Here is a 14,919-nt window from a genome sequence, read left to right on the forward strand (position 1 = left end):
TGTCACAATTTGCCAAGTTGCATTTAGTTGTTTTTACCATTAAAAAAAGTTTCTTAAAATTAAGATTTGGATCTATAATGTTACGCCAAGATATTTGAATTTTAGCCTTGATGAGAATGTCAACATTAATAATATAGATGCATTTGCAATTCTAAAATGGGTCATTGTTGTGGGAGATCAGTACACTGATCCTTGAGGTGCCCCAATCACTGGCAAGTAAAGTTAAGTAGTACAACTGACAATTATGAAGTAATAAGATGCTAAATGCTAACATTGTAGCCGAAATGCTAAGCTTTGGAGACAGTGGAGCAGAGCATTATTCACCAATATTTACCTAATGGATAATAACGTTAACCACCATAAGCAACTAGTAATACCAGACTAACCCAGACTGTAGCAGCAAAACCCCCTGAGCGTATCGAATTGAGCAAGGGAGCATTTTCTTGCTTATGAATTTTTTTATTTTAATTTGTAAAGGAAACAATGTGGTTTCCTTCTCTTAAAAGTTAGTCTTGCTTTAACACACTGCGTTCTCTTGGATGAATACGAAGTCCTCCATGCCAGTGCCCCAGATGAAGAATTTAGTTTAGCAGAAAGTATTTTGGCACAGGGTTGTTTCATAGGGTGTAATATTAAAATCAAGGCGTCTTTGTAACGTACATATTTTGACAAGTGCTCTTAAATGTGACGTTTGATTTTACTGCCTGCAGGTCCACGGAGGAACCAATGGAAGAAGAGCCTGTATTGTAGGAGGAACTTAAACAAGAACCACACAAAAAACTCTACACTCACCTCCTTCTGGCACTTCCTCTTCCTTTTCCTCTTCCTCCGCAGGGTGTGTGTCGGTACACACACCCAGAGTGGAATTGTGCCATTGTGGAAGACTCCGATTGGCTGAGGAGAACATTATGGAGGCAGGAGTAGGCGGGCCCTGTGAGAAACATGGAGACATCTCTTTTCTGTTGGTTCATCAGCCCAAGGAGGAGCAGACGACTTGTTAGCATCTCCATGGGAACCAGAGGAGGAGAGGGTCAGCGAGGAGACGCGTCTTTTAACCTTTATACTTTACCACCTGTACACAGCACCACTGAAAATTTCCCTACTCTTCTCGTCTTTCTATTTTGTCCCTACTCCTCTGCTTCCACAGCGGGACGATGACTGTGGGAAATCTGAATCTCGTCAAAATGTCAGACACCAAGCGGACGACTTGTCTACTTGTCTGTCTGTCTGTCCGTCAGAGAGACAGGCTTACCGAACATGGGTTTGGCTGGCGGAGGAGGAATAACCCGGCTTTTAAAATAAGCAGAGGAGGAGGAGGAACTAGGTGCCTTTTTTTTTTAAAACAAGCCGTCCAATCACAAACCACAAAAACACCACCACCGCAGCACCTCAGCAAACCGACCAGCCAATCAGGACTGAAGGAACACACTGATGCACACACACAACAACACAACACTCTTGTTGTTTCAGTCAGTCAGTTCATTTTTCAGTCTTTGTTTCTTCATCTGGATGCCTTAATTTGTTCCTATCTCACTATTTAGCAACCTTGAGAGAGAGAGTGAGAGAGAGAATCACAAGAGTTGATATAAATATATATTCAGAAATGTATTCAAACTGCTAAGAATTGTATTTTCTTTCAAATCTTCATGCCAGGTATTAACAACAGACTGATTTTCTTTGAGGGAAGAAAAGCCTCTAAAGCCATCATTTCACACTAGAAATCCCCAGTAAAAATCTCCATTGAATATTAACATAACGTTAAAAATAATATTCAATCAGACTTTTGTGGGATCTGGTGAGAGTGTCTCAGGATCAGCCCTGTTTTAGCAGTATTCACTGTTTGAAATATGTCATTTATGGAACTGCTTCACTACAGACCACCACCCCTCTGTCACTGGTCTCTCTTCTCTTTCACTCATTTTGGTCGAGAGTCATGTGACCTGAGCCCCGTTCCTTCTTCTCTAAAGGGGATTGTGGGATTTTGTGGCACGTTTTTGAAACACCACAACGACCACCACGTCCCTCTTTTTTTTTCTATTGTAATATTTCCTGTTTGGTGTAAATACTGTCTCCTACCCTGTTGCCCACGGTTCCGTCACAGCAGACTTAGTGTGGTCACTTTTCTATATCTGTACATACATATATGTATAAAAACACAAAATACTTTCTTTTTTTGTATAAAAAAGAAAACATAATATACTATATAAATATATATATATATGTAAACAGTGTTTTATCCAATCAGATTGGATTTATGAATATATTCTATTTGGAGATTTGATGTTTTAAAGGTTTGGCAATTTGACAGAAGTAAGCACACGGTCTGATGTCATCAGACCATTGTTTGATTGTTTACAGATGTTGAGGATGGCTGGATATTGTTGTCGTAGTGGTTGTTGTTGTTGGAGGTGAACAGCGAGCTCCTGTTCCTCTGGCAGGACCAGGCAGGCACCGCTGGCCTCCACAGGCAAACAACAGCAACTACAGAAAAGGAGAGACTTGGGTCAAAGGTCATGACTTGATAAATAGGTTGGTCCAGTGATGATGTATATTTGTAGTCCAACAGGGAGTAAGCTAGCCCCTCCATGGCTTATGATATTCTCAGAACTGAGCGGTTCCAAAAATGTCTTACAGCAACAACGTTGAAAATTCGAACTCCCCACAAGGTTGGTAGTCTTCTTAGCGACTCATAAGATGACCAAGAAAGGTCGCTTCCATTAAACTGAATACAAACCCATATAAAATCAAAGATGACGCAGCAAGTGGCAGCGTGTTCAGGGTACCACCAGTCAGAGTTGATGGAGGTCTAAGAGATGTGGGGGAATGGTACAAAACAAAAGTTCTTTCTCATTAGCGTAGATGATGATGACTTGGCTATTTTCAATTCAACCCACTACCAAAAATATTTAGGTACGAGCTACCAAGATGACATTATATTCTCCGTGGAAAAGAGCATGCAAGCTGCTACTGCGGGGGGGGGCAAACAAATTACCTCAGTCTACCTCAGAGCTATTTCGTCACAGTTGAGAAGGGGCCACAGAATTCAGCTTAACTGATGTGTCAACTGCGAGGAGACACATACAAGCTAGTTTTGTGCGGTGAAACCATTGTTTTTTTTGCGTGCAATGTGTATGTATTTGAATTTAAGTTTACTAGAGAAGACCTTTCTTGGTCAGAGTCTTTGTGGGTTCCTTAGTTTGCACCCATCATTGAAGAGGCCTACCATGTGGTAATATTTTCAATGTTCTTGCTGTAACAAATGCTATGACCCACTCAGCGACCGCCATACATAGCATGCTGTTCCTGAATCAGGGCTGATGAACCACTCTGCCACTGAAATGGCAGCTCAGGACTGCGTAGTTGTGTTTTTATATGAAATAATCTGCATATGAGTCAGCACTACTCACACCAGGTCAAAATGATCACAAGCTAACAATTGGCTAGCCTTTGAAAAAATGAACTTGAGGTCTTATTGCTCTGGTGCCATTTAGCTTATTTGGCTAACTTATGCGCTAACGTTACTTAATCAAAATAAAAACAACAATAAAAAACTACACTTGATTTGGCAAATCTATTAAAAAGTATCCTTAAATTAAAACTTTTAGCTTTTACTGTTCGAAAGAAGACTGTTCTGACAAATTTAATTGCAACTTTGAAGACGTTAAAAAAACTTGCTTTATCACAACTCATAAAAGTGTCAAAATGGCTAGCGTGGCTCAAACTTGCTAACTACAGTAAGGTTGTGCGTTCACTAGACTTTCTGAGCGCCAGTTTATCGCAGTTTTTCCCGCTTCAAGTCACCTCCAACCTACAGCCTGTTTTAGTGCATTTCTTGTTTGGCTACCTTAAAGCCCAGCGCAACCTTTTCAGAGATGTAATGTGTTTTCCAGTATCACAAATCACATTAGGGTCTGGAGCTGGAAGCTACCGCCGCTTCTCTGCTCACTGAAGACGCCCAGTGGACGCAAAGTTTCAGAACTGGACCACTCTAGTACCCACACCTCTAGAAACTCACCTCAGACTATCGAGTCCCTCAGTAAGCGGACTCTGCCGGAAACACGGTCTTTAACCTCACTCAAGTCCATTTCCCAGGACCCTCTGTGGTGCAGCGAGTGTTGTAGCTGACGCTGCTACCTCTGGGTCCCATCTGTTCAAAGCAATATAACACTGACTGGGACAGAGAGAGAAAGAACTAGTGTCCAGCTTTAGCGTTGCGGCAGCTTACATCATTCGTACAGCTCCCTTTAGCTTTTACACATGTGGTTGAGTGCTTTTTGTGCTTATTATCTGTCAGGTGGAACGGGCAGAGTATCGACTGATCAACAGATTGATTGATTTATTGAGCTGTGTTTCCAGGAGGTTGAGTGTAGTCTTTTTGTACTAATGTAAACACTAAGGCCATTTTGACCATTATACCTGTAGTCAGTAATAGCAGCACCTCTTGTTGGGGGGGTGGATAAAGCGGAGGAGTGGACGGAGCGGTAACTCAAGAGGACCTTGTTGCCACAGAACATGGTAGCGATGGACGGCGTTGACGTCTGAGCTCGACTGGAGTTCATGCGGGCACAAAGGAAAAAAACAAACGAGCAATCGACAACTGAGAAGCCTGTCAGTTAGGAAAATAATACCTAATAAAAATGCCTTAATATTTTCTCAACTGTTATGGAAATTTAGAACCAACAAGTAATGAAATCAGATTGTCTGTTGAAGAATTTAGTATTTCCCCTTTCACTGGGGCAGCATCTAGTGGCAATTAGAGGAACTGCAACTTCAAATATATGGTTTTCAACTTGAAGGGCAACTTGACGTTTCTTAGTTTGGGCCTTTCTTCCCTTTTTATTATATCATCTCCTCTTCTGTGGTTTAATAGGACCCGACTGGAGAATCAGTGCAAACCAACTCCTAAAATTCGTATAACAGTAGTGGATGGTAATTAGTATTTTCTTCTACATCTACATGGAAATTTGACTGTTGACAGCAGGCGTGGGTTAGGAACAGCTAAAAATACTTTGGACACCGGGGCGTGTGTTCCCTTTACATGTCGGCCTTTTGTTGCACTGATGTAGTGCTTTTGCTATCGTGATCAACAGAAGTGACAGCCACAGTTACAAAAATAAAACGTAAATTGTAACATCGTAACAAACTGAATAATCCTTTAAGTCGGGCTGGTTGCTGCTTGGTACACATGAGCACAGATTGCGGAGGTCACCATGGCCGTCTGGTCCTGAGTCTTAGTAAAAATAAACACCCAGAGAACCATCTGCACCACCGGAGTTTCCCTCCTGTACATTTAAAACTTTAACAATACAACATGAACAGTGCTGACAGAGTCTGATGGTGTCATCAGGGTGACGAAACCTCCCCAGTCTGGAGGCCACACAGCTTTACTGTTGCTACCACCCAGCCACACACACACTAAGGTGAAACGCACACTTTCACATATACACACACAGACTATTTTGCTACATGAGTTAATACTGTATATTTCTTGATATGTTTGATACTGTGGTGTAAATGTAGTGTCCTGCTATGATGCGGTGTGGGGGGGGTTTGGACATTTGGGCAGGAGGAGGTTCAGCATCAGTGTGTCACCCCTCTCTCTCTATTACCTCCTCCTGTTTTTGAGGGGAGGCGGCCTCTCCCTTACCTTTCTCTCGTCCGGCCGGTGACTGAAGAATTGTAAAAAAAGCTGTTTTGTTGGAACTGATCACAAGCACATTCCTGACTATTCTCTGTCCGTGCTGTCGTTTTATCCAATTCTTTCTTGTTGCGACAATACAACATGTGTCTAGTTCTTGCCGACTCACATGTATATAAAGTGCATATATGTGTACACATGTGCAATACACGCTATTCGAGCAATCTATTACTGTGACTATTATTGATGATATTTGTCCCTGTTTCAAAGTTTCAGCCCGTTTTTTTCTTCTTGTCCTGATTTCCTGTTGATGAATTGTGTTGCAGGAGTTTAAAAAGGGAAGGCGACTCGTGATTCTTCACACAGTTTAATTTCAGGGGTTTGTGGACATTTTAATTAAAGCCCTTTTTTATTACTCTCAATGTAATGTTGTGACGTTGATCCTGATGATCTGTTTCTTTGTTTGTTTTTTAAGTGGGCCTGTTGTTAAAATTGTCTGGAAACTCAATAAAGCAATTCACTGACTGCCTGTTGCATTTCCCGGTATTCGTACAAGCATAACATCTGCCCACCAGCACCCTTTAAAGCGCCTTTGGACAGAGCCAGGCGAGCCATTTCCCCTGTTTCAAGTCTCTATGCTAAGCTAACCGGGTGCTGGCCGTATCTTCATATTTACAGTACACACGTGAGAGAGTGACTACATTTCTCAAAATGTCCTTTTATTCCTTTAAAGCTTCCAAAGTCTTCAAAGTTGTGCACTTCAGTCACATCCCACCACAGTAAGAAACACTATGCCTTCTGAATGTCGTTATCTTCTTTATCCATTATGAAGTTCTCTTACAAAGTGTTTGCAAAGCCAAAAAAACTAAATAGGAACAGGTTATTTGGACAGGGTCCAGGTCGGCTGCAGACTAGATATTTTTGAGAAGCTTAACTTTCAAAGTGAGGTTTAAAATGAAAATGGTCACGTTTATGTGCACTTTAAGGCAGGACTGAGGTCACGAGTCCAAGTCCCTTTAAAGCACCCTCCTGTCCTTCGAAATCTAATCAATGTATTTAATTAGGATTCAAACCCTATTGTAGAACCCACTGTGTTAGTGCCGGTTTATTATCATTTGTCTTATGCCGCGGCTCAAATTCACGTGAGCTGGAATGATCTAGAAACATGAATAACCTGAAATGGTGTGTATGTGCTTATTTAAATTCCATATAGATATGAGCCCACTTGGCCAGATGGTGGCGCTGTAATTAAGGCTTAAAAAGTAAGTCGTTTTTTGAGAAACACATTGTTGACATCTCATCCTAGACCATCGTTCCGATTGAGGGCCATAAGTCACTCGCTTCCATTTCCGGCCCATAGGACCTTATTTTGGAAAAATATGTACGGTAGTTAATGGTGATAGACAACTTATTTTATCCCGTATGAACTGTGCCCTGAATTACACACGATGTTGGTCAAATTAAAAGATCATATTGTCCATCAATTTTGTCTGTCAAAAAGTTGCAGTTTGTTGTAAAACAGTAAAAGTTACATGTCGATTGAAAACCATTCACTGAACTACATCTCTCGTCTTGCACAATATATGTCACCGATGTGTTAGCGCGGTAATGCTAGCTAGTGTTCATTGCGTGGTTGCTACTAGCTAGATTACTTAGCTATGTTCCACGCAGAAATATATCTCACCTGATGGGTTTAATCCAACGACTCTGTCCCTTCATCACATCATCCTCTCATGGAAGTTCTTTGACGTTAGCATCAGTAACGTTGGGACCTTATTTCGGGAAAAACATATTTTACACTAGTCAACAGCAAGAGACAACAAAATTTGAATTGTTTCCCGAAGTACACATATGATGTTTATCAACTTAAAATATAATTTTGTAAGTCAAGAAAGTCACAGTTTGACATAAAAGTGTTAATACAGAGACTGTGAAAAAACATAACTAGAAAGACCACAAACCTAAAAGTCACGTATGTGACGTCACAACTATTTCTCTCAATAACTGAAGTTAACAATCCTGAAGCTAATGTTACGGACAAGAACGTCTAAGAACTTCCATGTGTAGATGATGTGATGAAAGGACCGTCGTTGGATTAATCACATCAGGTGAGATATATTTGTGCGTGGAAAACAAAGCTAGATAGTCAATTTGTTGACTACCGTAAATATTTCTTCCGAAATAAAGTCCCATAGGATGGAAGAGAGGGACTTAGGCTCTGTATACAGAGGGAACAAACTCAAGCCACCCATTCATCAATCTGCCACTGGCTAGCGTTGCTGCTAAGCTTTTGGCCTGTTAGGGCTACCGTACATAGTGTAGATTTTGGGATGCTGAAAATTTGAACTGTTACAAAATGAATACTGCTGAGCAAACAAATGAAACAATTTAACAACAAATTTATAAACATTAATGAGATGCGAGCTGAAAGAGAATCCCAGCGTCACTTCCAAATCAGCTGGTGTCACTGAACAATGAATTGAACACTTGAGTACATTGGGGAAAAACTACATACAAAAAGGAAAACCGTGTTCTTATCCCAAAAACAATACAAAGTACTTCAACACAGAGAGCTGCAGCTCCTGAGCACTCAGCGCTCGGCTGCAGAGGGAAAGCAGCCGACCCATCGTCTACTACTGACCGCTTTACTTTTGAAAAACAAGGCCCCTGTTTTGTCCACACCCTCTGGAACTGAACTTGAATACGTTGCCATCTCATGTGGTCTAGCTCTCCGGCGAGTAGATCTTGATGAGGTGTTGCAGTTCGGTGGGGTAGCCCGTGACCGGGCAGCGGCGGTTGGCTTTCACGTACGTGTAGATGCAGCGGTAACAGAAAACGAAGCCGGAGGTGGAGAGCACCGTGGCGTTCGCGCGGAGCCTCCGGCACAGCGGGCAGGTCCTGCTGGCGGAGGCCTGCGGAGTTTCTTCGCCACGATTGGCTGCGAAGGGTGGAGGATCCTGCTGCAGGTGGAGGGGGGGAGGGGGAGCGGGCAGGGAGGTGAGGGTTTTCACGGTGCTCTGGTTGTCTGAGGAGTACCACCACTCCAGGAACTGCAGGAAAAAGACGCCCATGGAGAGGGAGGTGGAAAGGGACACGGCCACGCCCCTCGCTGCTTGTGACATCAACCACCACGCTCTCCGCGCCAGGCTGCAAGCAGAAGAACAATGCATTGTGGGTGGAGGATTTAAGATCTTTGTCTGACATTGGGTTCATGCAAGAACATTCCCATATTCTTAAACCAAATTCCTGTCACTTTGCTCTTTTACCAGAGTTTCAAGTGGGATTGATCACACGTTAAGATAAGGCTGCCTGTTCGGCCCCGTTTGTGACAGGTTTTGTTACCAAAGGGTAAAAATTAAAAAAAAATAAATAAATAAATTTGAATTTTTCACTGCCAAACTTCAAATCAGAAATGTGTCATCAGAGCTGAACTGCACTGTGACAGAAACAGAGAGAACAGTCTGACATGAAGTTTGATGAGACAGCGATCTCTGGACATCGTGGATTCATCCTCAGAATGAAATCTATAGGCGACACTGTCCTTTATAACACTGTGACTCTGTGGACATTAAGGCGGCTGTGAGGTTAGCAACACTTGCTCTGTAACATTTACTGCAGTAAACACTGTTTAAATCAAAGTCATCTGTATGAAGCTGTAAGCGATCAATGAACAGCCATTTGTCATGCTGTGTTTACACTGATTAGAACATTCCTGTGATGTTGGAGATGACGTGAATGTGAGTGAGGATGACTGTGGTGCAGCTGAAAGGACCTCAAGATTCTAAAACTAGACTAAAACAACAGTGAGTTTTTAAATTATAATATTTTCATCTTCTGTTATTGTCACCGGCATTTTATCCTGTCAGGTTACAGCCGAATGTAACATACAGAAGGATTCCAACACTTTATCATTCATTAAGGAAATTCACGTTTTGTAGGCTAAATGATAAATAAGCGGACTACACTGGGAAAAAAATATAAGTTTGTTATCACGGACCATTCATTAACATTGTTTGTACGCAGTGTTTCCCACAGGATTTTGTGAGACCATGGTGGGAGGACATCAATTCTCTAGAGAGGTCCGGGGGCATGCTCCCCCAAAAGAAGAATTTGTACATTTTAAAGTTAAGTGAGTTAATTTGGTGCACTTTAAAAGCAAAATAAGGCTAAATCTATGAAGAACTTTGCACTCTTGATAACAATTTTGTGCCCTAGTAAACAGTTTGATCATATTCACACTGCATAGATATGAATGCTGATTAAACAGCAAAAAAAGTCAACTGATTTATTTAATGTTTTTCCAGCAACCCTAAGTAATTTCCCTAAAATTTACTTTTAATGGACACGTTTTATACTTCCTGTAAATATAATCCAATTAATCTTATTTCCACACTGTATGTATTGTGTTAACACCTTATTTTGAAAACCACACTTTGTCACATGTGCATCCTCGTCGCGCTACATTCACCAAGTCCGACGCAATTTGATAAGTTATATTGTATGTTGTGCCCGTATTGCGTACAATTAAGAGTTGATAGCCTCTCTTCAGCTAAGACTCACACTCTAACCCTTGTTACAAGGTGAGAAAATGACTGAATGAATAAAGTCGCCGGCGGCAGTGGTCTCACAGCAAGAAGGTCGTGGGTTCAAACCCCGGTTGCCCCGGCTTTTCTGTGTGGAGTTTGCATGTTCTCCCCGTGTCTGCGTGGGTTCTCTCCGGGTGCTCCGGCTTCCTCCCACCATCCAAAGACATGCAGACTAGATTAATTGGTCTTTAGGTGTGAGTGGTTGTCTGTCCATGTGTGGCCCTGCGATGGACTGGCGACCCGTCCAGGGTGCACCCCGCCTTTCGCCCGATGTCAGCTGTGATTGGCTCCAGCCCCCCGCGACCCTGTACGCAGGATGACGATGGATGGATGGTATAAAGTCGCTTACCCTGCCTGTCAGCTCGCTCTGTTCCTTTTAACTGCATTTACCATAAAGGCTCTAAAACGTGTGCACTCCAAATTTAGCGGCTAGCTGGATCGTGTTCTCACAAACGAGAGACAGTGGAAACACTCAACACACCTCAAAAGAAAAAGTAGCTTTCTCAAGTCGGATGCCAAAGTGTGTGAGCAGAACTCTTTGATGTTAATATATTTTCGGCTCATTTTGAAACTATGGCGGAACAATTTAGACTGTGGCGGGCCGCCACGGTCTCATTAATTGATGAACACCACTGTACACAAGAGAAAATTTTAAGCACACATTGTCTAAAAATGCTCATACATGCCACTTTTGTCACTGTTTGTACGAGGCCTATTGATTTTGTTTTGTGACGGCCTATTTGAATTAATTAATCAATTCCTTCCTTCCTTGCAGCCATTTCTTTGCAGGTAGTTCGGCACAGTGCTGTTTGTTTTGTTAAACCTAAAAAGAAAAAAACTCTTTAAGAGCCTCAAATCAGGAGAAAAAATCTGGCCCTCTGTCAGTAGGATGGCGGACCCCGACCAGTTTGTGAGCACCAACCATCACCAGCTTTAAACCTAAAAAAGTCAAAGTAAATAAATTATCTGATTGGAAGACCTGACTCCGGTAAAAAAAAAGATTGGTCTGCATTCAGAGGGGGACACAGAGCGGCCAGAACTGTCCCCACTGATTGGATGAACTATTCATCTAACACCAACAACACAGACACACAGAGTTACCTCCCCTCAGCTGGGCTGCCAGTTCTGTTGGTCTTCAGCTCCATGTCTCTGATATCCTGAGCGTTAAGTCGTGCCAGTCTGACCCTGGCCAGCCACAGCAGGGGATTATGGGTCCTGGCGACTCCAAAGACAAAGAGCAGCTGCTGGCTGAAGACCCAGGCCTGCCAGGCTGAGCTGACGTACGGGTACGCTGCCACGGCCGCCCGGTACAGCCTCTGGCTCCTGGTCTGCGCCAGCCGGATGGAGAAGTCCTCCTCGTCCCTCTGCCGCGCCAGAGTCGCCTCCAGCTTGGCCCGCAGGTACGGCACCAGGCACAGAAGAAGTAGAGAGCGCCAGTGTGACTTCCTGTGCAGCCCCAGACGAGCGGGAAGCCCTTCACCTCCCGAAACTCTCTTCAGGCCGTAGAAGTTCTCAGAGAAGGAGGCGCTGCAGTGAGACAGGAAGTGGTTCTGGAGGAGGAGGTCCAGCAGCAGATAGAGCTCATCAAAGCGTCGCCACAGGAAGCCAAAACGAGACGGGTTGGACTCCGCGAGAACCTGAGAAGGCCACCAGCGCTGGGGTTAGAGCCAAGGGTGACGTTTATTTGTAAAGCATAGGGCTGCGTGATTAATCAAAATATCAAACATCAACAAACGCTCCTCATTTATCCCCAAGCTGCATCAACAAATGACAAATGACATCCCTTTGAAGCTGAAGTATGGATCATACACCAGCCTGTTCTCATCAGTAATGATGTCAATAGACACGGGACTTAAAGTTTAAGGTTTGGATGCTGACAGCTGCCGGCCTGCACGCACACATCAGACGCACTTTTTGTTTTTAAGAGAGAGGCAACAGACTTAGCTGATTATCCGTGAAATCAGCGTTTCATGTTGAAACTCCACCTGCAAGGACCAGAACTGTGCCGCTGCCACAACTTCAAATGCAAAGTGCTTTACACAAGGAAAAAGTAAAAACCAGACCCACTGAAGGCACTGCAACTCCTGGCCAACGAGTGACGCTCACCTTGATGGCGTGTCTCAGCGCCGGCCTGACCGCCTCCATCAGAGACTCTTGGGCCAGGACCTCAAAGATTGACGGCTGCTCGTTCGCAGCGGTGGCGGTCAGATGGGCTCCGGCCTCTGCCATGGCTGCTGCAGAACCACAACACCAGACTTTTAACTTCACAACATTATTCAAGTCCCAGAGCTAAACGTGGCTTATTTTCCTGAAAGACGAATCTTTGAAAAACACCCAGGGTTGTTTAACAAATCTTCCTGCTTTTCTGAATGTAATGCCATATCCTGCAAGACTTTTCAAGACTATCCTTAAAGGAAAAAATCCATATAAAAAGGATGATTAACCCATTTTCCCAAGTTACTTCTCCATTTCCCATTCCAGGAGACTAGAAATGACATATCTCCTCCTGTGTTTACCACACACACAAAAGAAAACTTCAATATATAGTAATGGCATTACTAAGTAGCTTAGTGTACTTGTACATAGAGATGTAATCTCTACCTGCTAGTTATGATGGCAGGAATACTTTCCTTTAATAAATCTCTGCCATAATGTTCATCATTTTTACATTTAATTAAATGCAATTATATTAATGTGCTTCTCAAAACACTGTCTTTATAAGTAATTAATTTAAGAAACTCCAAGTCAGCCATAAACAAAAGAGGTGACTTGTACAACACCTGAAGTTCCTGCTTGTCACTGTGCAGCGTTACCTTCCGGTGCTCGCTGCTAGCTGTGCTAGCTGGAAGTTAGCAGGACCGCGTCGCTCTGGTTTCCCGGCGTCTCTGCTGGCCTCACGAGCTCATCTGACACACCTCATGGTGCGCTGAACACTACAACAAAAACAGAGGGACAGATCACTCGCCATTTATCTTTCGTTACTGATCACTCTCCACGGATGTCCACAACAACCACCACTTCCGCGCTCAGACGTTTTCCTTTATTTCAACAACGTCATGACGCAGATGTACGTCATTCTGGCCGCTCCATCGCAGCAGGGTAAACGCTGCAGGATGGGACCTAGACAGGTGCAGCTGAGTAAGTGCACTAATGAACCTTTTCAGAAGGTCGACATTTCTTTATTTGACATTCTTTATTCTAATATTCTAATATTTTGAGATGTGGATGTTTGATTTCCATGAGCTGTAAGCCATAGATCAATCATCAAGACAAAAGGCCTACAATATTTTACTCTGTGTAATGAATCTAGAATATATAAAATTATGGGGGAAAATTAACTTTTTAAAATTAAGATGCATCTGCAGGCTAAGTAAAAAATGACACACTGATATGATGGACAAAGCTACAACTTACAATGATTTCATTGTTGATCGATTGATTGTTTTAAAAAAAAACAAAAGTCAGAAAATAGTGAAAATGACTCTCAGAGTCCAAAGTGACATAGCTTCTTTTGTCTGACTGACAATATTTAGGAAATGTTATTGTTTAAGACACTGGAGCCTTTGAATCTTTTGACATTTTATCTGATAAATTAGTTCATTTATTATCAAAGTTGTTAAAGCTGGGGTGGTAAATTTATTTCAGAAGCATTTTTTGCTATATTTGTTGTCTTTACATCCCAACAGCAATCAATAAACACACACACACACACACACACACACACACGCGCGCGCAGTATATGTGGTTAATGCAGGACAATGCCTTTACTTGGTCTGCTAGTTGATGTCTAATTTTAGAAGTGCAAATTTCCCAGCATACCTGCAATCAATCAAAAAAACTAAATTAATTGACATTGACCCACTAGGTAATCCTGCCTTGGTTTTTAGAATTTACAATATTTTATCCAATATTATATATAAGGCATAGGCATGGGTAATTCAATATCAAATTAAAATCATTTGTAATATTGTAAATGACAAAGTCAATGGAGTTCATAAATATCAAATTAATTTGAAACAAACCAGCTTTGGTTTTGTTTGTTTCTCTGTTGGTTTATCGTCCATCTGTCTTTCTGTCTGTTTCTGTCTATCTCATCCTCTGGAAAACGCACACATACACGCAAACACTTCCTAAGATGTTAACAGCCTTTATATAATATTAAAGTCAGGGGAACAGATGGATGGAGAGACACCAAGGCTCCCTGCAGGTATTAATAGAAAAATGAGAGGGTGGGGGGGGACAGAGGCAGAAATATGAGACGTGCTGCCAGAGTTTAGAGGATGAGAGGAAACATTTGGTGACTGGAGAGGATTAGAGGATTACTGACACAGCTGACTTACTCCCATCAGCATCATCACTTTGTTTCTCTCTCTGTTCATCATCTCCCTGCCTGTCTTTGTCTAGCTGTCGTCCAGTGAAGTCAGAGGACATACAGGAGGTGATGATCCAGTATGGAGATGTCTGGGTTCTTCATCCGCAGAGGAGGTGAGTCGGGAATGGGGCAGAGGGAGGCTTATACAGCACAGATGAAATTTGGAAGTTGATTTACCTCGTGTGATTTTAATTAGAGGCAGTTTTTGTCTTGAAAGTGTAAAAAGAAACATCCTCCACTTTTATGAGTGTGAGAAATGCTATCAACCAGCAAGATCACTGTATGCTGTTTTTAGACAATACTGTACGTCGTAAAACCTTTTT

General features: G+C 42.5%; 2 protein-coding genes across 8 annotated transcripts in view; one reads left to right on the forward strand and one right to left on the reverse strand.

Annotated features, from left to right (window-relative positions):
- hdac5 (histone deacetylase 5) overlaps nucleotides 1-6,167 on the forward strand; it is a 61,990-nt gene extending 55,823 nt beyond the window's left edge. For all 4 annotated transcript variants that reach the window (XM_038709846.1, XM_038709836.1, XM_038709845.1 and 1 more), the window contains one exon: nucleotides 711-6,167. In XM_038709846.1, the coding sequence (XP_038565774.1) occupies nucleotides 711-750 (40 nt within the window). In that variant the 3' untranslated portion in view covers nucleotides 751-6,167. The remainder of the gene's footprint in view (nucleotides 1-710) is intronic.
- A 173-nt stretch (nucleotides 6,168-6,340) lies between these two features.
- Nucleotides 6,341-13,266, reverse strand: pex12 (peroxisomal biogenesis factor 12). 4 transcript variants are annotated; one of them, XM_038709868.1, is made up of 4 exons: nucleotides 13,038-13,266; nucleotides 12,331-12,455; nucleotides 11,326-11,861; nucleotides 6,341-8,785 (listed from the first exon to the last, which is right to left on the reverse strand). In XM_038709868.1, the coding sequence occupies exons 2-4, from the start codon at nucleotides 12,451-12,453 to the stop codon at nucleotides 8,362-8,364; spliced, it is 1,083 nt and encodes a 360-aa protein (XP_038565796.1). In that variant the 5' UTR covers nucleotides 12,454-12,455; nucleotides 13,038-13,266; the 3' UTR covers nucleotides 6,341-8,361. The 4 variants fall into 4 exon arrangements, with proteins under 4 accessions (XP_038565796.1, XP_038565793.1, XP_038565795.1 ...); XM_038709865.1 differs by having other exon boundaries at nucleotides 12,331-12,458; XM_038709867.1 differs by having other exon boundaries at nucleotides 13,005-13,266.
- Between the last annotated feature and the right edge of the window lie 1,653 nt (nucleotides 13,267-14,919).

The sequence above is a fragment of the Micropterus salmoides genome, unplaced genomic scaffold (genome assembly GCF_014851395.1).
Source record: "Micropterus salmoides isolate LMB-PRFRI ecotype aquatic unplaced genomic scaffold, ASM1485139v1 Ms_hic_scaffold_10, whole genome shotgun sequence".
In the NCBI taxonomy this organism is placed as follows: domain Eukaryota; kingdom Metazoa; phylum Chordata; class Actinopteri; order Centrarchiformes; family Centrarchidae; genus Micropterus; species Micropterus salmoides.

Bases quoted from the DNA above. Each gene is read 5' to 3' on its own strand.
- pex12 (XM_038709868.1), bottom strand. From the start codon at position 12,453: ATGGCAGAGGCCGGAGCCCATCTGACCGCCACCGCTGCGAACGAGCAG. The intron at 11,862-12,330 runs GTGAGCGTCACT...TGGCCTTCTCAG, and splicing joins CGCTGAGACACGCCATCAAG to GTTCTCGCGGAGTCCAACCC. The intron at 8,786-11,325 runs GTAACTCTGTGT...TTCTGCTTGCAG, and splicing joins GGCAGCCCAGCTGAGGGGAG to CCTGGCGCGGAGAGCGTGGT.